This window comes from Oikopleura dioica, chromosome YSR, assembly GCF_907165135.1.
Source record: "Oikopleura dioica chromosome YSR, OKI2018_I68_1.0, whole genome shotgun sequence".
NCBI lineage: Eukaryota > Metazoa > Chordata > Appendicularia > Copelata > Oikopleuridae > Oikopleura > Oikopleura dioica.
The window spans coordinates 171,757-198,562 of NC_137295.1; the positions used below are offsets into that span (position 1 = coordinate 171,757).

At 40.5% G+C, this 26,806-nt stretch overlaps 1 protein-coding gene across 1 annotated transcript in view; it reads left to right on the forward strand.

Annotated features, from left to right (window-relative positions):
* Window positions 1-26,806, forward strand: part of LOC145710759 (adenylate cyclase type 10-like) — a 95,616-nt gene that overhangs the window by 31,717 nt on the left and 37,093 nt on the right. Inside the window, exon 3 of the mRNA XM_081788481.1 lies at window positions 10,187-10,281. Coding sequence (XP_081644607.1) covers window positions 10,187-10,281 — 95 coding nt within the window. The remainder of the gene's footprint in view (window positions 1-10,186; window positions 10,282-26,806) is intronic.

Consider the following 26,806-nt stretch of genomic DNA (forward strand, 5'->3'; position numbering starts at 1 on the left):
ATATCCACATCGCTTTTTGAAAATATATCGTCAAAGTCCTCCATTAAATTGGCGAAACATGTGTTACTTGCATCGTCTAATTCTTTAATATCGATGAGATGCTTGTCTCTTTTCCTCTACTTGAGTTCATTCGTCCCTTAATTCGTGTTGTTTATTCCAAGTTGAGAATTGATAAAAGTTATATTCTGATAGGAAATAGCTTATCAACTTATGTTTTTTTGTTTACGTACCTTTTGTCAATGCGAGAGTTGAAATCTTGTTAGCTGACAAAACCATGGCCATTGGCTCTGCCTGCAGTTTCCTCGTTCGAGTTCAATAGTAACTGTACATCCGCTTTCCAACTCGGCCACTGTACTCATTACTCTGTATTTGATCTCGCGATTCTTCCGATCTTTGACGGTGAAATCGACAATCATGTTTTTGTTGGGATCACCCGGAAGATCTTCCAAGGCCTTGAGTTGGAATTGAGTGATCCCCTCGCATTTCTTTGCGTCAGAAATTTTGAAACATCTGACCGAGTTTCTTGTGATTATTGTAATAACCACCTTATTGAAGCTGATAAAATCCTGATTTATAATCAGCTCCGTTCCTCTTAGACAATCCAGTCCGAGTATAAGACCAAGTCCGCTTGTTTTGAGAATTGATATTCGAACATTTTGTAAGATAAGGCCTCGGTCTCGGCCAGGAACGGTGATGTCCAGGATAACGTCAGCCACTATCTCCATGCATTTTCCGGAAGCTGATCTTGGTGAAGCTCTTGTCGTAGGAGCAATTGTCCATTTGGCGTTGTCTTTGATTATCGATCATGAGCTCTCGGAGATACAGGTTAAAGACGCTCCTGTATCCACTAATCCTTCCAGTTGTGCACGTTTTTGTCCCTGACTCAGTATGCACGTAATTGTCAAGAGGCCTAATCCGATTTTTCGATTTTCGATGGCTCTGACCTCTTGAGAGCCTCCTACTTTCAGAAAAACGGGCGAAGGGGCTCTTGCTCTTCTCCGTCTCTGCGTCTCCTTTATTGTGCAAAAGAGACCGTCCCAGATGGGGTCTTCGGTTTCTTCTCAATCGGGGGTCTTCGAGGTCGGTCTCGTCTTTCGACCTTTGGTTTTGGGCACTCTCTTGCGAAGTGTCCTTTTGCGAAGCAGTTGAAACAAGTGTCTCTCGGCTCACGTCGTCGTGGTCTTCCGATTCTGACTGGACCAAAAGACGGTTCATCAATCATATTTGCTGGCGCCTTTTCTGTAGCTGCTAATGGGGCCGTCACATTAAAAACGACGCTCCCGCCAGTTGGTTCGAAGGTGTCTGTTGTTGGAGCCAGTTGCACTGAGGTTATAACTGAACCTATTTCTCACGAAGCCGTAAAATCTGAACGGATAAAGATTTTTCAAAATTCAAAAGATTCTGAATTATCAAAGTCATTTCTACTAACACAGCAAAAATGGTTATGATTGTCAAAGAGTAACTATCTGAAAATTGCCAGTTTCCTTCAAATGACATTTTCTTCGATATTTCTCATCCAAATTTTTTGAAAATTAGACTGTCTTGTAGAGAATCGTCAGCTCTACAATTCCTGTTTTTCAGATTTTTGTTTTAAGCTTTCATTAATTTTACATCGCAATTTGTAAAGAGCGCTACTTTTTCTCGCGCCTCTCCGCTCTCTATTTTCCACGCCACGACCTCACAGCGCTTACTTCAAGGCCGCATATTAAAATCCGAAGATCTTAAAACAAAAATCTGAAAAACAGGATTTGTAGAGCTGACGATTCTCTACAAGACAGTCTAATTGGATTAAGAGAACTTCTCCACGCACTCGCTGGTCGAGCTCTGAAAAGGGCGCGCGAGAGTAGCGAGGTCGATCAACTGAGGCACACGCAAGTAACGCGGTAGGAGACAAGATTGAAGCTAAGTAGCCCAGTATGAGCAACAAATGTGGGCCAAATCAACGATGATAATTTCTAGACCTTATACTTCGAACAAGTTGTTTTTCAATTAAAATCTACTCTAGGGTAACAAATTGCAAGGAATTCAAATCTGAAACTCATTTTTTGTTTTGAAGTTTATTTTTTGATATTTTTAGTTTGATGGCAGTTCAAAGGTGGAAAAGAAGCAGTGATATTTCTGGTTTTTGCAGTAAGTGGAGTCATAATGTCACCAAGTTTAAGGGTAATCTGCAGAGAATTGAGCTTAACAAACTCAGGATCAAGAAGGGTGAGCTGGTAATGAAAGCCTTGGAGAGAAACATGCTTATCTGTAGCATCCTCAGAACGGGAATTGAATTCACCGCTCAATTCTGCATTGCGAATGCGCTCCTTGACTTTCTTTACCGAGTTACAAACTCTTGCAAGAGTATTTCTACCAGTTCCCGAAGCAGTTTTCAAAGAATTGTGGTAGCTCTCGATGCAATTATTTGTAAAAGTAGTCTCGTAAGTTGAAAGTTGACAAAAGAGGTTCCAGCCAGAATAGTTCGCTTGCTTTAAATAAAGCTTTTCAAAATATTCTGTTAAAAATTTTCGAACATTCGGCTGGAGCTTCTTAGGGCATTCCTTTGGAATCAACTTACGAAACTGCGAAAGTGCAGTTTTAACTAAATCAGGGTTGAGAAAAACGACACCCTTCAGAAAACGATAAAGTTTTTTCAAAAATGTGCATTTCCAAAAGTTGTTCCAGTTGTATTCTCCGTCATTTGATGACAATGATGAGAGAACTTCCGCGCGCTTTACACCTGGGATCATGCTAATTGCTTACCCTCATATCCTACCGCACATAACACCTGGCTAATTTGATAATCCTCATATCCTACCGGGAGTGCCCATCTCCTACCGCGTTACTCGCGTGTGCCTCAGCTGCTCCACCCTCGCGCCTCTCGTGCGCCCTTTTTAGAACTCGACCAGCGAGTGCGTGGAGAAGTTCTTTTATCCCGTCTAATTTTCAAAAAATTTGGATGAGAAATATCGAAGAAAATGTCATTTGAAGGAAACTGGCAATTTTCAGATAGTTACTCTTTGACAATCATAACCATTTTTGCTGTGTTAGTAGAAATGACTTTGATAATTCAGAATCTTTTGAATTTTGAAAAATCTTTATCCGTTCAGATTTTACGGCTTCGTGAGAAATAGGTTCTGGCGGAGCGCGGATCGAGCGAGCAGCGCCGCGCCGATGTATACCATTACCCTTAAGGGACGCCGCCGACCGAGCCCCGCGCGCGCTTCTCGCTCTTTTTCACTCTCACTCTTCAGCTGGTTTAATTCTTTCGATTATCGTGATTTTCGTACACGAAAATCATATTTTTATGCTCTTTCATCTCCATTTCTTAAAATTTTCATAGCTTATTGCAACGCCGAGTTAGGGCGAAAACATTGGCGCTCGTTTTCAAGTGTACATAAGTACTCGAATTATTCGGATTGGCACTTCGAGACTGCCCTCATTGAAAAGCCCGTGCGTTCTTGCATAAGGCCTACTTATTGAGATTTCCCGGAATAGTTTACTTATCCGATTATCGTGGGATAAATGCGGGTTACCTGGAGCGCTCGGCGTGAAACACGGGCATTTTACACTGTTGGCGCGGGATTCCCGCTGCGCTGGTCAGAACAACCTTTAATTACCGCCTGATTACGAGAGCTGCATTAATTATAATCAAATCTCAATAAGTAGGCCTTATGCAAGAAGGCACGGGCTTTTCAATGAAAGCAGTTTCGAAGTGTCAATCCAAATAATTCGAGTACTTATGTACACTTGAAAACGAGCGCCAATGTTTTCGCCCTAACTCGGCGTTGCAATAAGCTATGAAAATTTTAACAAATAGAGATGAAAGAGCATAAAAATATTAGTTCGTGTACAAAAAATCACGATTATCGAAAAAATTAAACGAGCTGAAGAGTGAGAGTGAAAAAGAGCGAGTAGCGCGCGCGGAGCTCGGTCGGCGGGGTCCCTTAAGAAAAACTTTTGATGCCATTTTGGCCCTTTTCTCGCTATAAATTGCTCTCTAGCGCCGATATATGGCCGAAAATCCGAATGCGGTTATCAGATTCTTACTCAGTGCACTCTAAGCGTTCGAAACACCCCTTACACGTCTATTTTTGATGACATCGAAAAGTCGAAAAAATTGCGATTTTCACGCTAAGTACAAATTACATGCATTTTTACAATTTTCGAGGGTCGAAATTTTGGGTAAAGATGCTCGTAAGGGGACATATAATATATCAAAATGATCCTCAGAACACGGGGATTCTAAAAATGCCGCATAGACACCCGTCATAAAGACTTGACCAATCGGGGGATCCCTTAACCCGTTGCCGAGCGCTCCGATACATTGGCTTGCCGCTCGCGTAGCATCCGGAATGCTACGACTTTGAGCGCATTTTTCTCCCACTTTTACTTTGTCTTTATTCAAAATTTTTACTTGTGCGTATTCACTTAACCCTTGGCTACTAGATTCATACTTTTTCACAAAGTTTACAAAGTGGTTAAAAACCGAAAATCGATAAAGAATGACGGTTCTTTCAGCAGCGCCATTGTTCAAGTCTAGAGAAAAAGACAATGGCGCGCCGCAAAACAATAGAAAGGAAGCGCCGCGAGGGCTGACTTCACTTTTTCTTTCCCATTTTCTAGCGGAAAATAACAATATTTTTATAATTTTAAAGTCGAAGATCTATTAAAAAAAGATTGAAATTTTATAAAATCAAAAAATTTCAGAGAATTCTCAATGTTAACTTTTCCTTAAAAAGCATTGAAAGCGCGCGTAGCATTCAGGATGCTACGCGCTCGGCAACGGGTTAAGATGGAAAACCACGGTAACTGGGTAACCTTAACCTATTTTAGTCTGGTCCTTGAAAACCAAGTTTAACGTCGAGCAGCACTTGATCTCTGTCTCTGACTGTATCTCTTGGGAGACGTTCCGTTTTATTCAGTCACCAAAATATGTACGTGTTTCTCAATGTACATACGTTTGATATGAATATATAGTTTATTGTTATCGCGAGCAGGATAAAAATAGTGAGCATTGTTTTGAAAAAGAGTAAGTTTTACAAGTGAACGAGTAATTTCAAATGACCACAGAGGTGCAGAGCGCAGCGACTTATATACTATTTCTGTGCGTACGAACAGGGCTTGGTCGGCACAAAAGTAACACAGTGCGCGGGGAGAAAGAGAGTTCCGTAGGGAAATGAATAATCACATGCGTAAAGAAGTTTGTGCACAGAGAGAAAAGGCTATACGTAGGGAGCAAGTTTCTTTGCTGCGGGAGTAGAGAATTTCGTCCGTGCGGGGGAGTTTGTTTACGCAGGACTTAATGTAACTCCGCGCGCAGCGCGTTTTGCACATTGAGATCCACTATAGTCTGACAAATTCGTGTTTGATCATGCCAAGCGCTGAGAAGGCGGTAAGGGGTCGGCTTTCCTCGTCCATAACCAGATGCCAGAAGGCGCTTCTGAAGTCAATTGCTGAAAAGTACTGGCTTCCGTGAAAGTTCTCCAGGCAGTTAAAGAGGCTAGGAATGGGCCACTCGACGTCAACAAGGATTTTGTTGATCATCCTCAGTTCGACGACGATTCGCCAGGACCCATCTTTCTTCCACACCAGAGATATCGGCGAGTTATACGGCGAGCCTTTTCTCTTCCGGATAATCACTCTTTGCTCCAGTTCGGTCGATTCTCCGGCTAGCCATCAACTCCCACTTTGATTTGAGTCGCACCTGCGGTCTTTTGAATTCCTAAATATCCACATCGCTTTTTGAAAATATATCGTCAAAGTCCTCCATTAAATTGGCGAAACATGTGTTACTTGCATCGTCTAATTCTTTAATATCGATGAGATGCTTGTCTCTTTTCCTCTACTTGAGTTCATTCGTCCCTTAATTCGTGTTGTTTATTCCAAGTTGAGAATTGATAAAAGTTATATTCTGATAGGAAATAGCTTATCAACTTATGTTTTTTGTTTACGTACCTTTTGTCAATGCGAGAGTTGAAATCTTGTTAGCTGACAAAACCATGGCCATTGGCTCTGCCTGCAGTTTCCTCGTTCGAGTTCAATAGTAACTGTACATCCGCTTTCCAACTCGGCCACTGTACTCATTACTCTGTATTTGATCTCGCGATTCTTCCGATCTTTGACGGTGAAATCGACAATCATGTTTTTGTTGGGATCACCCGGAAGATCTTCCAAGGCCTTGAGTTGGAATTGAGTGATCCCCTCGCATTTCTTTGCGTCAGAAATTTTGAAACATCTGACCGAGTTTCTTGTGATTATTGTAATAACCACCTTATTGAAGCTGATAAAATCCTGATTTATAATCAGCTCCGTTCCTCTTAGACAATCCAGTCCGAGTATAAGACCAAGTCCGCTTGTTTTGAGAATTGATATTCGAACATTTTGTAAGATAAGGCCTCGGTCTCGGCCAGGAACGGTGATGTCCAGGATAACGTCAGCCACTATCTCCATGCATTTTCCGGAAGCTGATCTTGGTGAAGCTCTTGTCGTAGGAGCAATTGTCCATTTGGCGTTGTCTTTGATTATCGATCATGAGCTCTCGGAGATACAGGTTAAAGACGCTCCTGTATCCACTAATCCTTCCAGTTGTGCACGTTTTTGTCCCTGACTCAGTATGCACGTAATTGTCAAGAGGCCTAATCCGATTTTTCGATTTTCGATGGCTCTGACCTCTTGAGAGCCTCCTACTTTCAGAAAAACGGGCGAAGGGGCTCTTGCTCTTCTCCGTCTCTGCGTCTCCTTTATTGTGCAAAAGAGACCGTCCCAGATGGGGTCTTCGGTTTCTTCTCAATCGGGGTCTTCGAGGTCGGTCTCGTCTTTCGACCTTTGGTTTTGGGCACTCTCTTGCGAAGTGTCCTTTTGCGAAGCAGTTGAAACAAGTGTCTCTCGGCTCACGTCGTCGTGGTCTTCCGATTCTGACTGGACCAAAAGACGGTTCATCAATCATATTTGCTGGCGCCTTTTCTGTAGCTGCTAATGGGGCCGTCACATTAAAAACGACGCTCCCGCCAGTTGGTTCGAAGGTGTCTGTTGTTGGAGCCAGTTGCACTGAGGTTATAACTGCGGATTGAACCATTTCGAATGTCAAGTTTGACTCTTCAAGCTTTGATTCAAAAAGCCGCCTTAGCTCAACGCGGTTACTTTCTCCAGCGCTTGCAATCAAGCGAGGATACAGCAGTTTAATTTGAGATAAAGATTCCTCATCCGTACTGGCTGCGAGCTGAGACATGAGCCGTATTTTAGCGAGGAATTGAATTTTGGCACCGGGTACCAATTTGGTACCGGCACCGTCCGTCTCCCTCTCCTCGCGCACGCTCACTCACATTAAAATCGGGAATTCGCTCGCGCTCGCTCACTCACGAAAAAGATTAAGATCAAAAAAAATTATGTTAGAGGGTTTATATCTACTGAATATCTTCTTGAAGTTAATATCTTCTGAAGTGAATATGCTCATTTTTGTTTTTGACATTTGCTCGATAGAAATTTTCTATGACACCTTCTATCGTGGATCTTTTTACGGCGCCTATGACTCATTTAAAAGGAGGAAAGTCAAGGCCACGTTGCAGGCTCGCCTTTCTCCATTGGATTTGAACTCGCACATCTAGAGAAAGTCTGCGTTGTGCACGCTGGCTTTCCTTTTTTATGAGTCATAGGTAAAGAAGAGTCATATAATAAAAAAGATCCACGATGGTAGAAAATTTCAGTCAGTCCCATCCTTGCAAGTTGACAAGTTACTCCACAGTGGAGTCTCTTCTGTTTAACATATTTCTACCTTTTTTAACCCCACGAGTCCAAGTCGACATTTTTTGTCGAAATCCGGTTTTAATCAGCTGTACTGATCTATCTGTGATCCGGATCGAGCTGAAAAATTTAATGTGTATTCACACTGGTATTAAGCACCGCTGACCAAAAAAAGAGCGCGCTAATCCCTTTTGGTGGCGCTTGGTACCGGATGTATCACTTTCTGCAACAAGGTGAAAGTACGTGCAATAACCTTCCGACAATTATTTCGGATAAAAGAATCGGATTTATTTTGTTCAAAAAGGTACATATAGGTTTTCAAATTCGTAGAATTCAAATAAGATATTTACAATTAGATAAAATGGAGAAAAGCTAGCCTGGGCTAGGAATCGAAGTGATGACTTCAAGTGGTAAAAGTTTTAAAAAGGCAGACAGAACAAGTTTAACATAAACTGTAAATCTACAGAATATAAATGCGAGGTGAACTACTGGAAATTCCAGTTTCACTTGGCACAATTCTCCTTGTCATCATGGATTGATGGACAGTTTGTGATAGTAAGGACCGGTAATACAGGCAGCACAAACGGAAGCATTTTATACATCATACAGACCCAATTAATCGTGTTCTACTCATGCTAGAGAAAAACAAAGACCACCATTTGAAAGAGCACGTTTCAATTAGTATAAGTACTAATTTTCAATAAGTTATCTCATCGGGAAGGCCATTTAGACAAAAAATGTCGACTTAGACTCGTGGGGTTACGCCCTCCAATTGGACTCGTGGGGTTAAGAATTCTGAAAAAAGGGTAAAACCTGAAAATGGCAACAAGGGCAACAAAGGCAACATTGGCAACAAAGACGACATGTTGCCCTTGGGTTGTAAGCGGTAATGTGGGTATTTATACCAACGTTCAGTGATTTCTCGAACGAGGGTATTAATACCCACGTTCGGTTAAATGTCCGAATGCGGGTATAAATACCGACGTTCAATAAATGAAATTTTGTTTGAACGGTGGTATATCAAACAACTTGCTCTAGAAACATAACGTAAAACCTCAAAAAGACAAGTCCAGCGTGGGGGTCCAGGGTGTAGGACAGCCCGGTCAGCAGCCGAAGCTGGTTCCTCAGTCGGAGACAGTATGAAGTCTTGAAGGATTCTCCAAAAATTTTCAAGTTAGAGCCATAAAATGAACCTTTTTGTACGTCCGCAAATCGGTTTGTTTCCCGCCTTCATCGAAACATATGAGGCTCTAGAACAGAACTGTTTTCAAAAAGCCTGGAAAATACCCACGTTCGCCAGTAAGTGTGAACGTGGGTATTGAATACCCATGTTCGGGGGAACAGTGAACGCGGGTATAATACCCACATGACCGCATACCACCTGCCCTTGTTTCCATTTTCAGGTTTTGAGCACTTGCGCCAATTAAGAACTGTCAGTTGTTGTCGTTCTTAAAAGCGCGATTCTAGAATTGTTTTTAATGAATTCTCTTGCGTTCTTCATTCGCTCAGTCAGAATTTCCGATTCAGGAAACACAGCATAGCCGAGCTCTCAACGCACCAATTTCTGTCTGATGTACGTTACATACAGTATGTATTTTGCTCCAAAAAATAAGTTCCCATAAACGAGATTTGATCTGTCGACTTTGATGGGCAATGAATATCAATTCCAAGCGAAGTGAGAACTAATAATACAGATAACCTCACTGATTCACGATTTTTACGGGTGGCAACAACGATGAATATAAAATTTTGATTGGAGAAAGAATCAGCGATGCTAAGCCTGATGCGGGCCTGATGATCTGGTAAAGAACTCATTTTTGCAGGAGACCAACTTTCTCTACTCTCCCGCCTCAATCTCTAGCAAGCGTTGTTATTCTTTTTGAAGGGGTGTTGCCCTTGTTGCCCATGTTGCCATTTTCAGGTTTTTTGGAAAAAAGCTTTTGGTTGAAAACGTTAGACACAATAAACTAAGTGACACTCATTAACATACCTCACCCCCAAGTTTCGCGCATTCCTTGGTACATTTGCCGTAATTTACTCTTCCTGATTTGTTCAAAACCCCCCAAATTTACGCCGCTTAACTTTTCCGCGCGCCTCAAAATTTCTTCTCCTAACTTTTCTGCGTGCTTCCAAATTTGCGCTCGCGGCGCTGGTCGGCTTAGTCGGTTAACTTTCTGAGTGCGCAAAAGACTTGTTTTGCCCGCTCCGGGCAAAGAATGGATGATCTTTTATATAAGGCCTTTAAGCTCTATCTCATGTTATCTTTGATAAAAATATTGTTTATTGTTACAGTGAAGTTTCTAAATATTTAATTGACCGTTATGCTAGTACGATAGATGAAAACGACTTCTGTGGAGCAACATCCTGGAAACGTAAACTTGGGCGAAATACCACGAATTGCGCGGAAATTTAGGGAGGGGGTATGTTATTTAATATTTCTCAAATTTTCCTCTTTTAAAAGACATAGACGATACCGCAAGTGACTCATACAATGTTGATGGATCAGAAATACAGCAAGAACTTATTCGGCATGTGCCGGATTTTGTTTGGAATGAGGTTTAATATTATTAGTCTTTAAAAGTTATAAATTATATAATTTATAATTATTTTGGTATTTATTACATTTTTCTTCCGAATATAACTTTTGAATTGTCCTATGGCTCATCAGCAAGGGTCTTCCTACGGCTCAATTCCGGAAAATGAGGTTTTTAAGTTTAAGTAAAACTATTTCAGTCATTTTTAAAATTTTTTAAGAAGGTAAATCGTAGAAAAATACAAAAATTTTATTCAAAAGTGTATACAACCTTCAATCTTATCTTTCTCAAAGAAAAAGTAAGATTTTTAATAAGAAAAACGTCATATCTGGCAAAAAAACAGAAAATTTAAAAATAAGGCGCAGAAAATGTCCAAAAATTTGATACGGGCACTTTTGAAAAGTGCCCAAGAAAACCCCTTATAATAGCAAAATTGTCCAAAAATTTGATGTCCGAAAATTCCATTAAAAACTGTACTAGAGCAGTGTTTTTATTATTAGACCAAGAAAGAATAATAATTTATCGCAGATAGGATTGCAGGATATATATATATATAAGCAAATGTGGTAGCGCTGTGTGGCGGCGCCTCAAAGACCGCATTTACCCATTTCGGGCAGCAATCATGCATAAGTTTGTTAAAAACAGAATACCGATGAAAGTAGGGGATTGCCCTGGACTCGAGCCCGAATAAGCGATACCATGTGTGCGTGTTTCGCTTTTTCATTAAGCGAAGGACCACGCGGAGCCTCCGCGGCGAAGGAACCCGCCAGCTGGAGAAATTCCCTTTTTCCGAAAAGAAAATCTTCTCACTGAACTCTCGCATCGATATGCAATAAACTTCACATCAAAAATATTAATATTTTTTTAATTTTATTCATAATGAAAATTTTTCTAAGAATGATCAATTCAGCCTTTTCCCAGCCTTTGTCAAGCCCCTTAAATTTTAATCGCTTTTCTGCCATCAAAATTAAAAAAAAAATTTATATTCGATGAATGAAAATGAGATTGTTGGGCCAAATCGTGACCCTTATGTTCCTTACGTTTCTATTATTTATTTTTTTATACTTGAAAATTTTTTCTCTTAACATTTTTGACGATTTTCGATAAGGATTTCTGAGTGAAATTTTTACCCCCTTTTTTATTGGCTCATTCGAAAGAGCGTAAAAAGTTACGCTAGAAAAACCGAAAAAATCTTGAAAATTTCGAAATAATGACGTCATCGCACGTGATTGAAGTCCCAAAAGTACCGAATCGCTCCTACGCCCGCATTTCCACGTGCTCTGAGCTAGAGGGGCATGCGATACATGAAAATGATCGTCTCCTCGAGCTCTAGGTCAGCATCTACTTTTCAACCCCTTTCATCCCTTTTTTCAACCCTTTTCTTTCGAAATTGAAATTTTTCAATAAAATCATCGCCTTATGGTAGTTTTTGGCGTAGATTAAGAAAATGACATCAAAAACTCTTTTTAATCCCTTTTTTATCGCTTTTTCAACCTTTTTTTACCGCAGATAAAGAAAATTTCAAATTTATGAAAAGTTAAGGCCGCCGCAATTTAATCATATGTCCTTCTGTTTTTAACCTTCTTTTTCTTTTTAAATCCTTTTTTTAACCTTTGTCAACCTTTTAACCTTTGTTTAACCCTCTGCGTGACGATCAAAACTACCCCTATGCGTGACGCGGGTGCATTCAGTGCACCCGGCCCATCTAGAACAATTTTTTGCTCTTTTTTGCCATTTTTCGACGAAAAACAGCCCAAATTCGCTGTTGTTATTGTCTCCGAGACCGGAATACCCCCTTCTCCGGCGGCGAAAGGGGCTCGAAGTTACGTAACTTGCATCAAAATAGCTGTTCTCGAGACGAAAAATAGCAAAATTACGACATTTTTACGTTTTTAGCTTACTAAATAAGATTTTTTCAAAATGTTACGAAGCAGGTTGGACGTGTTTTTTGACGTAGATTCTTATTCTTTTTAAATTTTTGAATTCAGGCGAAAATTGAGAGAGAAATTGACAGAAAACCTTGAGCGGGTGCACTGAGTGCACCCGCGTCACGCATAGGGTTAATTGCACAAAATTATAAAATTGCGCAAATTATAAAATTGCGCAAAATTACAGACTTGCGCAAAGTTTTCAATTGCGCAAATTTATCCTCGTAATGATGACTTGTATTTATTCTATTCGTCGTAGGAGAACTCTGCAGAGTTAGCAACAAGTTTATATGATGTACAGTTTGCGCAAAAATCAGTGTCATCGAACAAGCAGCAAAGATTGGGGCAAACGTTGTGGCTGATGGAAAATTCGATGAAATCACGGCTTCTTTTTTGTATCTCTATGCATTTGACCATTCTGATCGAAGCCATACTCGTTTGTATAGCATTTCCTGCGTTGTCTTTCTTTTGGAGCTTGGTCATCTTGTTAAAAACGCCGTCGTGGATGCGCAAAATCTGCAGGTCAGTTTGCTTCGGATCGTGCGCAAAATTGATGAAAATCCCATCGTCCTTGTCTTTGTCCTTCATCTTCTCGTTTAGTTGGAGAACATAGTCGCTCAGTTCGACAGACGGAATGCAAAGCCCGTTCATCTCATCGGCGCGCATTGCGATTTTAGCCCGCCCGCCAACGGCGTCTATTGTAGATTTGCCGTGGCGGGCTTGCTTGAAGACTTTAGTGATGGGCATTCCCCAGCCTTCGACATCACTGATGTCAGAGAGAACTCTCTGAGATTTATAGTCCTAAAGAAATTTATATCTGCGCAAAAATATGAACTCGTACCCCCGCTTGATCCGTGAGAAGAATCGCGCGTTGGAACTCATCGAAGATGTTGTTCTCCCTTGCGTACTGAATGGCCATTTGGAAGTGCTTTTTGACGACGTGCGGTCCTTTTTTTGCGCTTTTGATTGTATCGTTTCTCCAAAGCATCAGGGTTGAATTGAAGCGGATTCGATCCAGCTCGTTTTTTCGGACATTCGATAGCCCCAAAGAATAAGCGTATGAACAATTAGCTCATCTTTGTCTGCACCAGAGCGTAGCGTGTTCTAGACTTATTTTAAGATTGCGCAAAATAAAAATTAATTGAAGTTTTTAAAATGCGCAGAATTATAGAGCGGCGAATGAAACTTACAGCTTGAGTTGAAGTTCCACCAGTCTTCCCAGCGGAAAATTCTCCAGCGAAATCTGCTTCAGCGGTGAGAACTTCTCTTGGGTGAACTTCGCCTGTGCAGAGCTTCGAACATAAATGCGCAGTTAGAATCGTTTGGGTTAAGTGACCAAGATCATCTCGCGCCAACTTTGTAAGTTCGATAATCAGACCCTAAAATTCTGTTAAATTTGACGAGAAAGGGATAAAACCTTAGCGGAATATGCTTTTGTTTGCGCAATATCCTTCAGAACTCCATGATCGCGCTTTCTTGCCAGCTTCGACATGATTTTTGTCTTGAAGGTCATCATATCATATGGACCCTTGTCTTCCATGATTTCCTTGACTCTCTCATATTTTTTAAGAGTCTCGGAGAAATCGAGACTTGACTCTTCAGAGCATTGGCAAGAAAAGCTGGCGCAGGAAGAGAGAAATACTCCTAGGTCTTGGTAGAGCGGCTGTTTACATCCTTTCGAAGCCATAAGAAATGTCAGCGTTTCTTCTAGAGTGAGCTTTCGCGTGGTTATTTCGAGGTGAAAAAGAAGATCGGATACTAAATCGAAGGTAAGAAACTTTTGCGCAAAATTTTGCGCAAAGTTAAAATTGGAGCTTCCTCCTAAAAATGCGCATTTACCTCTTCCACAAATATTGCGCAGGTTGTAGCACGGTGGACAGATGCATGAGAATTGATCCTTTACGCGGGGCTCAACAAACATCTTAGGTATCAGGTTCTTGAAATGAAAAGCGGAAATCTCCTCCTTGTCTTCCAACACTCGGCGCTTATTCATCTCTTCCCAGAGAAGAGTGAATTTGGTATGACAGAGACGACGACCGACGCGAATTTTGTCTTTACCGTCCTTCACGAATTCCTGGATACCATAAAGGTTGCGATTTTGAGGACTCAGAAAGACTCGGAAGAAATTTTGGACGTATTTGCGCGGAGTCGGTGCTTGAATGCTTCGAAAACGTCGGTTTCTGGGCTTTCATCGCTCGAATAAAATAAGTATTTCAAGATATAGTGGATGTCCGCATCATCAATTTTGCGCAAGCGACGGCCTTCTGGCTCCTCAATGTTATCCATATCATAAAGCTGCTTTTCTTTTAGCTCCAGCGCTTCTGCAAAATGACCTCTTGTCATGAGTTGAGGGTGGTTTTCTCTTGCGTATTTCTTCGAAATTCTATTGAAATATGAGAGATATTTCCGAACTGTTTCATCAGCGCAGCCTCCGAGAAATTCTTCTGGCAAGCAAGCTGCAAGGATCTGGATTTTTCCCTTCTTCGAAACAGAATGCCAGTGTTTCGCAATATGCGCATTGAAGGAGTTTTCAGGAAGATGAATTGCGCGTGTCTCATAGAAGATGTTCATTTGATCACTCATTTCGCGCGATACTTTCTCAACCACTTTTTTCTTCGCGCCTCCAAGATGGCTCATTGTTTCTCCAAATGATTCTCTTGTCGAATTGAGAATCTCGTTTTGTTCATCTTCATCTGTTGAATTATCAATAGTCGCTTGAGGAATAAATTCCTGACTGGAACCGGAAGAACTATGCGAAGAAGACGAGGATCGTTCCGTTTCAGAACCAGCCTCAAGTCCTTAAATGACGATAAAAATTTTGCGCAAAATTAAAATGATTACCGGCTAAGTTTTCTGTCAATGACTGCTACGACTCAAAATTTTGCGCATTCTTATTGGCGTCAAGAATCTCTTTTGCTTTTGCGCAAAAATTGTAGTGGAGGAGAAGGTACCCATCTTTATTCAGGTTTCTCTCGCCGCAAAAAGAACATGTTGGTCCTTCTTGGAACTTTACGTGATTTCTGAGAGCGGAAACATCTATCTTCTTTGTTTCTTCGAAAATTTGTCGTGTTCTCTCGCATGCATTGTAGTGATCGAGAACATCTTGTTTGATGGAACCATGAAGCACTGCTTTTGCTTTCGTAAGAGTATCGCCGCAAACATGGCATTTTCTCAAGGGTTCTTTCGACGATTTTTTAATGTCCTTGTGACTTATGAAAACCTTCAGGCTTTCGTAATTTTCGAATGGGTACTGCATTTCAGTCTGAAAGTAAATCGTATAAAAGATGCGCAATATTTCTCTTGGATACAGGCTAAAGATTTAAGAAGAGAAAACGCAATCCTCGTGGGTGCTCTGCGGAGACGATCGCGCGAAGATGATCGCGCTGGAACAAGCGCGCTGATTTGATAGGCCAGAACCAATCATCAATGAGACAGATTTGAAATATCCGTTTTTGCGCATTATTTTTAAATAGAAGTATTAATAAATAAATGCGCAAATAGAAAAATGCGCAAATATATTTGTTGCGCAAATTTATTACGAAATAATATTTGACAGGGTTAAAAAAAGGTTGGAAAAGCGATAAAAAAGGGATTAAAAAGAGTTTTTGATGTCATTTTCTTAATCTACGCCAAAAACTACCCTAAGGCGATGATTTTATTGAAAAATTTCAATTTCGAAAGAAAAGGGTTGAAAAAAGGGATGAAAGGGGTTGAAAAGTAGATGCTGACCTAGAGCTCGAGGAGACGATCATTTTCATGTATCGCATGCCCCTCTAGCTCAGAGCACGTGGAAATGCGGGCGTAGGAGCGATTCGGTACTTTTGGGACTTCAATCACGTGCGATGACGTCATTATTTCGAAATTTTCAAGATTTTTTCGGTTTTTCTAGCGTAACTTTTTACGCTCTTTCGAATGAGCCAATAAAAAAGGGGGTAAAAATTTCACTCAGAAATCCTTATCGAAAATCGTCTTTATTGATATCTTTTCTAGAAAGGTAGCAATATACCCTCATAAATTTAAGAGCTGAACAAATCAGTGTAGCTGAGTGAATAGTGATCCCGCTTAGTAAGCGCTGGGCGCGAGCTCGATTCCCCTTTTTTCTTTTTTTTCCATTCATTCGTGTGTGGTCTCTTGTTTTTTATTGAAAAAATTCTTATTCTTATGCACCATCAAATAGACAAAACACCACCAAAATTATTTTTATTTAGTTTTTCCATTGCTTTGGTCAAAAGTGAGAAAGCGGTGAGGACATTTATGGCTGAGACAACAGCGCCAATTTTTGGCCAAAAGATGTCACAGGGGGTAGAGACATCTTTTTTTCCCGGGCAATGCTTTACTTTCATCGGTAGTTTTCTCAAACAGAAGTACATTTGAGTATATATTTGAGCACTCAACTTGTCAATTTAATTCTAGGGACTCGCAATCGCAAGTGTGCTTAGATCTTGCCGTCTCTACTGTTGAGCTGAATGTTGTCACAAATAAATTCCCGAAGGCTCAAGAACTGTCTGCATAAACCCACGTTGTTATTGACCTCGACACACAGGTTGAAGATCAATCTTGGTGCTGTGCGAGAAGGTACTTTACCAGCATCACAACCGGAGATCGTCTCTTCTATGCACTCCAAAAGTCTTGGAAACGTGTTCCTTATGTCCAACAACTCTAGCTCTTCGTAAATTTTCGCTCCCAGAGCACACGTTGTTTTTGCGAGCAGCGCTTCCTGGTCATCTACCGCCTCTTCTTGCGATAGGCAAGATTTTTGAACCATTTGCTCTGCCATCCGTCTCAGACTGTACTCTTCGGATTCTTCGAGCTTTTGTATCTCTTCATTGATTGAATTCGGAGTAAGAGGTCAAAAAAAGAAAAAGAGTTCTTCCAATATTTCCAACGATTATTTTTTGGAAACAATCGAAAACTTTCATTTTCTTTGAATAGCTTTCTAAAGTGATAAAAATAATTTCAATTGGTCTTGACTATTAAAAAGCCTAAGTCAGGCCTCTGAGATAATTCGACGACTGTTAACTTAACAAAAAAAATTATATAAAAACCATGAAAAAATTAAAAATAGAGACAATATAAATTTTAACATGAGATGGAGGTGGGTTGGGTTGGGGACGAAAGGAAACATTATTAAGCAGCACTTTGGCACTCTGTTTTATGTTTGGAATTCCGAAAACAATCCGTTTGGATAACCACACTTCGTTCACGTCACCCGAATTTCAAGACGCAATCGGACGAATGAGAATCAGTCTGAGTTATACCTCTTCAAGAAATTCGCCAGCAAATGGTTGCTGTGAAAGGCATATAAGATGCATACAAGAGCATCTAAGGGTATTAAATTTGAAAAACGTATTACCTCCAAATGAAACAATTACCCAGCTAGAACTTCAAGCTCTTCTAGAATATATCTGTTTTGAAATGAACATGACGCGCAGCGAGAAAAAGGAAAATCCTATAAAAATTCTTACAGGTATAAAGCCCTATCTCGAAGTATATATTCCAGGTGAACTAAATAAAATATAAAGCTATAAAATCAAATAAGCAAGGAAAGCGGCTAGCAATTTTAAGAAAATCGATTCAAGAAAACTGAAAAAAGAAATAAAAAAAAGCCGAGAAGTACCCAGAAGGAGTGGAGCCTATATAAATTAAGGAAGGAAATTTAGTAAGCATTGTAAAGCAACCAACTCCAAACAAACCAAAACGGGAAGAACACAAATTTTCAAAGAAAGTTTACCTGGAAGTAGAAGTCTATCAGAAATATGGCACTCTTAAATATAAGAGAAAAAAGATTAAATTTCGAAGAGCGATTAAATGAAAACGGAGGTGCGAATAATCAATACAAAGAGAATAAAAGACAGAGAAGCAGTAATCGAATGTCTTAGAGGAGATATCAAGAATGAAGAGACAAAAGGAATATTACTAATATTATATTAGTCGACATAGTGCAAGAAGAAGCAGAGAGAAAAGAGGAAATAAAAGAAAAAGAGATGCGAAAACCAAGCCGAATAAATAAAAAAAATACTTTTAGGGTTGACGAACCAGGTGAAGTTAAAAAGATGACTCATTAGATCCCGGAAGATGAGGTCGATAATCCTCGAAAGACTGAGAGTGTGGGGTTGAAAAATACACTCTTCCCAATTAGCGTCAATCCTTTGACGCTCTTAGATTGTCCTTATGGTTATCCACTAGGCTATACACTTGAACCGACTATTTAACTGCTCTACTTACTGTATCTAAGACACTACTAGAACTCTCGACGGCTTCGTCAAGCTTGTCGTTTACAGTTTCTACCACTTCTTCAAGTTTCTCGATTCTTTTTCTTTCCAGTTCTATTTCGGCAGCAAGAACTGCAGCTCTTGCTCTTGATTTAGCATAGACAACACCGGTGTATACGTAGGATCCAGCTATGGCGACTCCTCCGATGACTGCACCTCCTGCCATTGCTGCGCGACGATTTCGAGTTTGCACCGGGCTTTTTGGTAGTCCATTCTTCAGGTATTCTTCAAACGTTATGGGAAAATGCTTCCTTGAACGAATCAAACGGTTGGCGTGGTCGGATAGGGTTCTTTGGGAATCCGTCTTTCAGGTTTTCTTCGTATGTCAATGGATTCTCGGGATAGGCGTTCTTGAATGAGTTTAAACATTTGCAGCCGCTTGAGTCGAGCTTGTGCTTCCAGCTCATGGTCAAATATTCCCCATGAAACTTTTTATTACCTAGTCGAATGTCCTGAATCAAGATGGCAATCCTCGGTTGTTTCGTTGAAGTCGGTTCCGTTTCGGCCTAAGAAATTTGTAGGCTTGGTTTCCAGCAAGTCGTCCTCCCCACAGTCAGCGTTGAGGGCTCTTCGAAATTTCTCTCTCGGGCTGTCCAGAAGCACATTGACTCTAACGGGAATATCGGCGTCATACAGTTCTTTTCCTCTTTTGTGGACATTTTTTGTCCCAAAATTTTCGAAAAATGTCCACAAACTTGGGCAACGTCTTCCGAAAAAATGTCCCATCGAACTCGCTTAAAATTTTTTTTCGAGATTTGAGTACGCCGAATGGTTTTCTAGACTTTGCATTTATGCTCCTGAAAGACTGACAAAGGCTCATTTGTCTCTAGTTCAACCTTAAATTTTGTTTTTTTTTTCGTAAACAATGAACAACTCGATCTTGATTAGCAAGAATTAATCTCAACACAAAAAAAATTGTCTTTTTTATTTCTTTCCGCGAAAAAATGTCCACAAACTTGGAACAGCATCTTTTATAAAGTGTCCCACTTAAAGGCCTTACAATGGAAAAAATATCCACAAACTTGGGGTCCACAAAAAAGGAAAAAAACTGTATGTCCAAAGAGGCTCGTTCTCTCGAAAAAGAACACCATAAGAATAATCGAAGGTGTAATTGTAGCTGTTAGCCGTCGAAAAAATGATTGTGAGTAATATCATTTTGGCTTGTTCTGAATCTTTGACCGCTGCTGGCTGCATTTAAAGGCTGCTCCGGCGCACTCTTTTCCGCATCATCTGTTATCTTTGTAGGTAATCGGCGGGTCACGGGGTCAGTTGAAGATCAATTTTCCGGTCGCAGTTGGTTCCAAGGTGGTTTGGTCTGTTTTTTCTCCGAAAATCGTAATTATGACGAAAATGGAATAAGTTTTTCTCCTCTGAGATCTAGTGGAAGTCACCGACGATGATGTTTAAGGGCTGTAATTGATGAAAAGTTTACAGTAGGTTCCGGCAAGTGGTTTGGGGTGGTCAACTTGAAGCGGTCTTATATATACCCTCGTGATCCCTATGATCTGGGGATTATAAAAATGTATGACTCATCACCATACGAGTTGGGAATAGGATTCTAGAGCCATTTGAAGTTCCAAAAAATGAAATTTTTTGTTTTCTCTTTTTGTTAAAAATAAGTGCCCAAGGGGGTTTTAAGGCACGCAGATTTCAAAAAATATTGTCTCAAAAGCGCCCGAGGGCATTTTTCATTGATATCAGACGAAAAATATATTTTTTTTCTTCAGAAAAATGATCAAAAACCTTCGTTATTTTCAACGCTTTTTTAACAAATTGCGTTGTGAATTCCCCCCTTCCCTGGCTTTTAATTAAATTTGGGCTTGACGGCCCGAAGGGCCGTTTCCCCCCCTTCCCTGGCTTTTAATTTTATTTGGGCTTGACGGCCCGAAGGGCCGTTTCCCCTTCCTGGCTTTTAATTTTATTTGGGCTTGACGGCCCGAAGGGCCGTTTCCCCTTCCCTGGCTTTTAATTAAATTTGGGCTTGACGGCCCCAAGGGCCGTTTCCCCTTCCCTGGCTTTTAATTTAATTTGGGCTTGACGGCCCCAAGGGCCGTTTCCCCCCCTTCCCTGGCTTTTAATTAAATTTGGGCTTGACGGCCCGAAGGGCCGTTTCCCCCCCTTCCCTGGCTTTTAATTAAATTTGGGCTTGACGGCCCGAAGGGCCGTTTCCCCCCCTTCCCTGGCTTTTAATTAAATTTGGGCTTGACGGCCCGAAGGGCCGTTTCCCCCCCTTCCCTGGCTTTTAATTTTATTTGGGCTTGACGGCCCGAAGGGCCGTTTCCCCCTTCCCTGGCTTTTAATTTTATTTGGGCTTGACGGCCCGAAGGGCCGTTTCCCCTTCCCTGGCTTTTAATTCAATTTGGGCTTGACGGCCCCAAGGGCCGTTTCCCCCCTTCCCTGGCTTTTAATTTAATTTGGGCTTGACGGCCCCAAGGGCCGTTTCCCCCTTCCCTGGCTTTTAATTAAATTTGGGCTTGACGGCCCGAAGGGCCGTTTCCCCCTTCCCTGGCTTTTAATTAAATTTGGGCTTGACGGCCCGAAGGGCCCTCCCCCTTCCCTGGCTTTTAATTTAATTTGGGCTTGACGGCCCGAAGGGCCGTTTCCCCCTTCCCTGGCTTTTAATTAAATTTGGGCTTGACGGCCCGAAGGGCCCTTCCCCCTTCCCTGGCTTTTAATTAAATTTGGGCTTGACGGCCCGAAGGGCCGTTTCCCCCTTCCCTGGCTTTTAATAAAATTTGGGCTTGACGGCCCCAAGGGCCGTTTCCCCCCTTCCCTGGCTTTTAATAAAATTTGGGCTTGACGGCCCCAAGGGCCGTTTCCCCCCCCTTCCCTGGCTTTTAATTAAATTTGGGCTTGACATAACAGGGAACTTAAAAATTCAAGACTGAGTTGATCAATTTCAGTTTTGTCCCCATCCCCCCACACCCATATTTTATGAAATCTGAATCGTTCCAATTTCGAAAATCGTTATGGTTTTTATATAACCGGATTCTTTTTCAGAATTCCAAAATAATTTTCATTATTATTCTTTGTTATGATTTATATGATTAATGTGAAGTTTATTGCATATCGATTTCGGCCCTTTAGACCATCTTCAGTGCAAAGAGAACTAGAAAAAGAGGAAATGTATCCCAAACGTAACTCCTCGTAACTCCTTTCTAAGCAAGGAGGACTTTCCCAAGGCTGAAATATCGTATTTCAACCTCGAAAACCTTAAATATCTTACGATTCCCAACTCGACAAAGAGTGATTGACACTCCTATTTGTAGATTAGAGTCTGCGCTATTATAATAAACTTTACATTGTAAACACTGTGCTTGTTCATCTCGCATTATGAAAAGTTTGCTTCCTTTTTCTTTTTTTTGTTTGGCACGACGATTAAATTTCAAAAATTGTAACCGGTTACAAATTTTTGAGTTTCGAAATTCTCTAGAATGCTGATGATTCATCGTAGACAGCATCCAGATAGCCGAAAATGTGCCTTCTGCCAATCACTATCGGCTGTTTATTGCAGAAATTGATTATCGTTTATCTTCATAATTTTATAGTCCAGACAAGTTTTCAGTTTTCGCCTTGTTATGACTCTCGCTTTTCCGGATTTTTTCCATTTTCTAGAATACCAATGAGTCATCGTAGGAATTAAGAAGACTGATAGGAGTGAAGATCGTTTTCCAAGGATTTGTTCGTGCGTTTAGAATTGCTGGTTTGACTTCTTGAAGCGATTCTTTGTGTTTTCAAAAAGGTGTATATTGATATACACTTTTTCCGAAATTATGTCATCACATACAAATTTTTTCTCCATTTGTGTTCTAGAATCGTTGGGAATGACGTCATCATGCTTCCAAAGGACTCAAAATAACGATCTCTGCGAGATCTTCCGTTTGCGTGTCTCCAAAATTTCGTAGAATAAGACGATTCTATTCTACAGCATGATTCCCAATCGTCTACGCAAAATTTTTCGGGTTGATGATGAGGTTTCCGCTTATTGTACATGCAAATTATGGGAATTTTTCCAAGGTTTTTTCTTTGACGATCTGGATGATTTGCGTCTTGTCCTTCCCTGTGAAATCAACAACGAGTCCAAGATGTTTTGTCAAGACTTTTATCTCGGGGATTATCATTACATTGAGGTACAATTTCCTCTCAAGATGGAGTGAAGAATATTTCATGATGTAGATTACATCATCATCCTTGTCCCAGTTGGGCCGGTTTTCTGTAATCCATTTAACGATTTTCTCCAACTTTCGCTGCTTTGAAATGCCTCTTATCGCCGACATTTTGGATATCTTCACTTTTATACCGTACTCTCGAAAAAATTTGTCGAGAGTTCTTTCTGCTAGCTCGCTAAACTTTTGAAAAACTGGAGAAACTACCAGGCGAGGTTTATCGGGCTGTTCTCCATTCTCTATTATCTGGATAATTTCGGTATCTTCCGATGCGATTGTAAGCGTATCGTCTTTGGCGTCTTCATAAACTGTTGCGTTTGCTATATCCTCATTATCACTAGAATCTTTGTCTTCATCGACGGCATCATTTTCCGTTGTTTCCATTTCATCGCGAATCGAAGAATTCACCTTATCTTGAGGAGTCTCGATTTCGTTTGTCTGCGGTACGTTTGAATTTGTTCCTATATCTTCAGCATCTTTGCCGCTTCGTAGAGTCATTCTCGAGAGAATCGGCATGCTGTAGAATTTTCGTCGCTTTCTTTTTTCGGGTGTCGGGGGAGTAGGTGGATCAGGTTTGGCCGCTTGATTGTTGTCGTGGCGTTGTTTGAGTGGTTTAAGATGTGAAATATGACGACTGACGTATTGGTTTGTTTCCAGATTGAGCAATTCAAAACTGAGATTTTGTTCTCGAAAAGACGTTATTCTATAGGGTCCGGTAAATTTCTTCAGCCTCTCCTTCGGATCGGTATTTTTGCAAAGAACGAGATCGCCAACCTCAATTTTATGAATTTTCGTGTCTTCGCTGGCTCGTTTTAAATGATTTGAAAGTATTCTTTTTTCGACGGCTTGAAAGTCAACTTCGTTTCTGGTTGGTCTCGTTTCATAGGAGTCTCCAGGGTTTTCTCCACAAAATCCAGTCTCGACCTCGTATGGCGAGAGAGTTGTGACAGAGTGCTTCGCACTATTCATCTGGTGGACAACAAGTGCCAAGTGGTTATCCCAATTTTCCATATCACACATCATTTTGAGCCTTGACTTTACAGTGCGATTTCGGTTTTCAATTTCGCCGTTAGTTTGTGGGTAAAAGGCTGGTGACAAATTCACTTTAATGCATTTTCTTCGATCTTATATTTGGCCATCGATCCAAAAGATGATACCTTCGAATTTCGTAAATAAAGGGATCCATTTCCTGCAGTGCCTTCATTTCTTCCGCTTTTATTGTGGAGACGGTAGCAGTTACTCTTGCGATTTGACAAAGGCAGTCAGATACCACCATTTCTTTAGATGGTTTAAGAATTGTCTGAAAATCGAAGTCTCCGATTTCTGCAACCCACTTAGCTATCTACGATTTTCTGCTCTTTATCTGATGGGCCCAGTTAACACACGAATAATCGGTGAACCAAAGAAATGGTCGTCCAAGAAGGTAATGAGACCATTTTTCGAAACCCGTTTTCCGGCGAGTAGCTCCTTTTCGTTTGTGTTATAATTTTGTTGAGGTGCATCAAATTTCTAAGAAAGGTATGCAACTGGATGAAACGATTGATTTTCCTCGGCTCTATAAAGAAGTACCGCGCCGAGACCTTGATCGTTTGCATCGGTTTCGACCGCGTGTTGACCTTCGTTTGGAGTCGGAATCTTCAGTTTGTCTATTTTTGAAGCTTTTTCTTCCTTCAATTCTTCTAAAGCTTGTGCGGCCTTGTTTGTCCATTTGTAGCCGTTTCTTATTGCTAACGTTATTTGCGCTGCTTTTCTTGCGAAATGAGGGATAAAATTTCGATGAGAGTTCAGAAGTCCAAAAATGCTTTTTGCTTCATTCTTGTTTCTAGGGTGTCGTATTTAAAGAACCGCTTTGACATTGCTTGGGTTTGCCTTCCGGAATCCTTCTTCGATAATTGCTCCGCGAAATTTGACTGACGTTTTCAGCAGCTCGGTTAAAGCAGCTCTTATTTTGAGGTTGATCTTCCGAAGAATCGTAAAGAATTTTTCCAGGGATCGCAAATTATCCTCGTATGTTTTTGAATGAACACAGAGATCATCAAGATATATTGCAAGCTCGGAACTCGGAATCTCTTGGAATATTGCATCCATCATCTGTTGAAACACGGCAGGTGCGTTTTTCCCGCCCAAAGGATATATACGATCTTTGAATCAGAAACTATGATTTCACCTTAAAAGAAGCGTAGAAAACAATTTTTTAAATGATTTTTTCCGGTTAAAATAAACGTTATTCTGATTGTTAATTAAAAATACCTAAAAACGCTCTAAAGTTGGGATTTATGCAGATGACATAATATGGAAAACATTAACAAAAACGCGTTTATGTTGGGCGCTAGGGTCGGACTCCTTTCCTTTATTTTTTCCTTACTAACGTAGTATGATCTCAAAATTCGGCCACCTATAGCCGAATTATTCGTCTGTATTTTCAATCATTTTGAATGAAAAATTCGGCCAAACTGGCCGAATTATTGGGCAGATTTTACAAAGTATTCTGGTGAAAAATTTGGCCAGTGAAATTCTGTGTGGACACTCATTATTCTTTTTCGAGGGCTCTCGCAATGGCTATGAATGCTTGTTATCAATTCTGTTAATTCGAATATCTAGGACAGTACCAGTAGTAATTCGACTTTTCATTACAGCAAAAATTCCGATCGGCCTCGTTATAATAATAACTGATTTGCCCTAGACGGCTTAGAGAGAGTTGCAGCTCCCCCAAGACATTTTTTCGCCAAGAAAATTAAGATTGTAGTATTGCTAGAATAAAGGTTAGGGTTAGGGGGCACCTGCGAAAATGACGGAACAAATTACCTGGTAACCCTAACTAACCCTAGACTAGACCCCGGCATCTTAGGCCCGAAGGGGCGGACCCCCGAGGTTAGGACCATTTGATTAGATAATTTTCTTCTGATAAAATGGAGACTCTTAATAAATGAGTGGGTTTAGGACGCGGCCTTTCTTCTTGGGGACCGAATTTTTCATTCAAAAATCGTTCAATTTCGGCCGAAAAATTCGGCCAACCTGGCCGAATTATTCATTCAAAATATGAGTTTATGAAAATTCGGCATTTGGCCGAATGTTGAGATTATACAGTATTATTTATACTATCCTTACAGTAAGGATAGTCTAAGGGTCCTTTTTCCTTAATCAGGGGTCTGGATTCGCTTTGCGAATTCGCTCATGAGCGAAGCGAAGCAGAGCGAAGCGAAGTCGCTTCGCTTCGCTTTCGCTTTTTGAAATTTCAATTCACTTCGCTTCGCTTTCGCTTTTTACCAAAAATTTTCGCAAAAATTTCGCTCTTAACAAATCGTTCTAAGAATTGAATATTTTGTTATTTTCATCTGCTTTAGCGAAAGCTTAACTGAGAATTTTGCTTATTGAACTTAATTTGCACTATTCAGAGTTTTGCTGAGATCATTTGAATGTTTTCAAAGTAGCCAATATTGACAATAATATATTGTGAGCTACGCTGAGCTGATGAGTGGTCACTGTTTTCCGGGATAACTTTTCCCAAGTCGCCAGAGATATCCGATTGCCGAACTTGGGGAAACGGCGACATTGGCAAACGGCGACGTGAATTTTTTTAAATTGATTGATCATATACAGTGAAAACCCAAAATTTGCCCACCCAAAATTTGGCCGCTTTTTGTCTTAATCCGCCTTTTTTGGAAACTCAAATCAACCCAAAATTTGGCCGCTTTTACAAAAATAGAAAATTTTTCATCAGAATTGGGTCCAAATTATGCTCTTTCTGAATATTTTAAGCTTTTTTAAAGTGTTTATATCATTTAAAATGACTAAATTCTTATAAGAATGTCTTCCAACAAGCAAAAATTTTAATAAAATTCATCAAAAATGTGAAAATCAATGATTATAAAGCATGCCGATTTTCGAAAATTTCGAAACTTTGATTTTTAAAGGGGAAACTTGGCTACCCGGCAAAAAACCCAAAATTTGGCCGCTTGTTTCGGGAATTTACATCTGAAAACCGGTCAATTTTTGGGTTTTCACTGTAATATGATTCATATAACTTTAACTATTGCCAATAACTTATTGGTTACTCCACAGTCAATCCCGGCTTCAACAACTTCGATCCTGGCTTTTCAGACGTCATTTCTGGCCTCTCATACCGTCAGTCTCGGGATGAACGTCCAATAACCCGGGATCGGCATTGGATCGGCATTTAT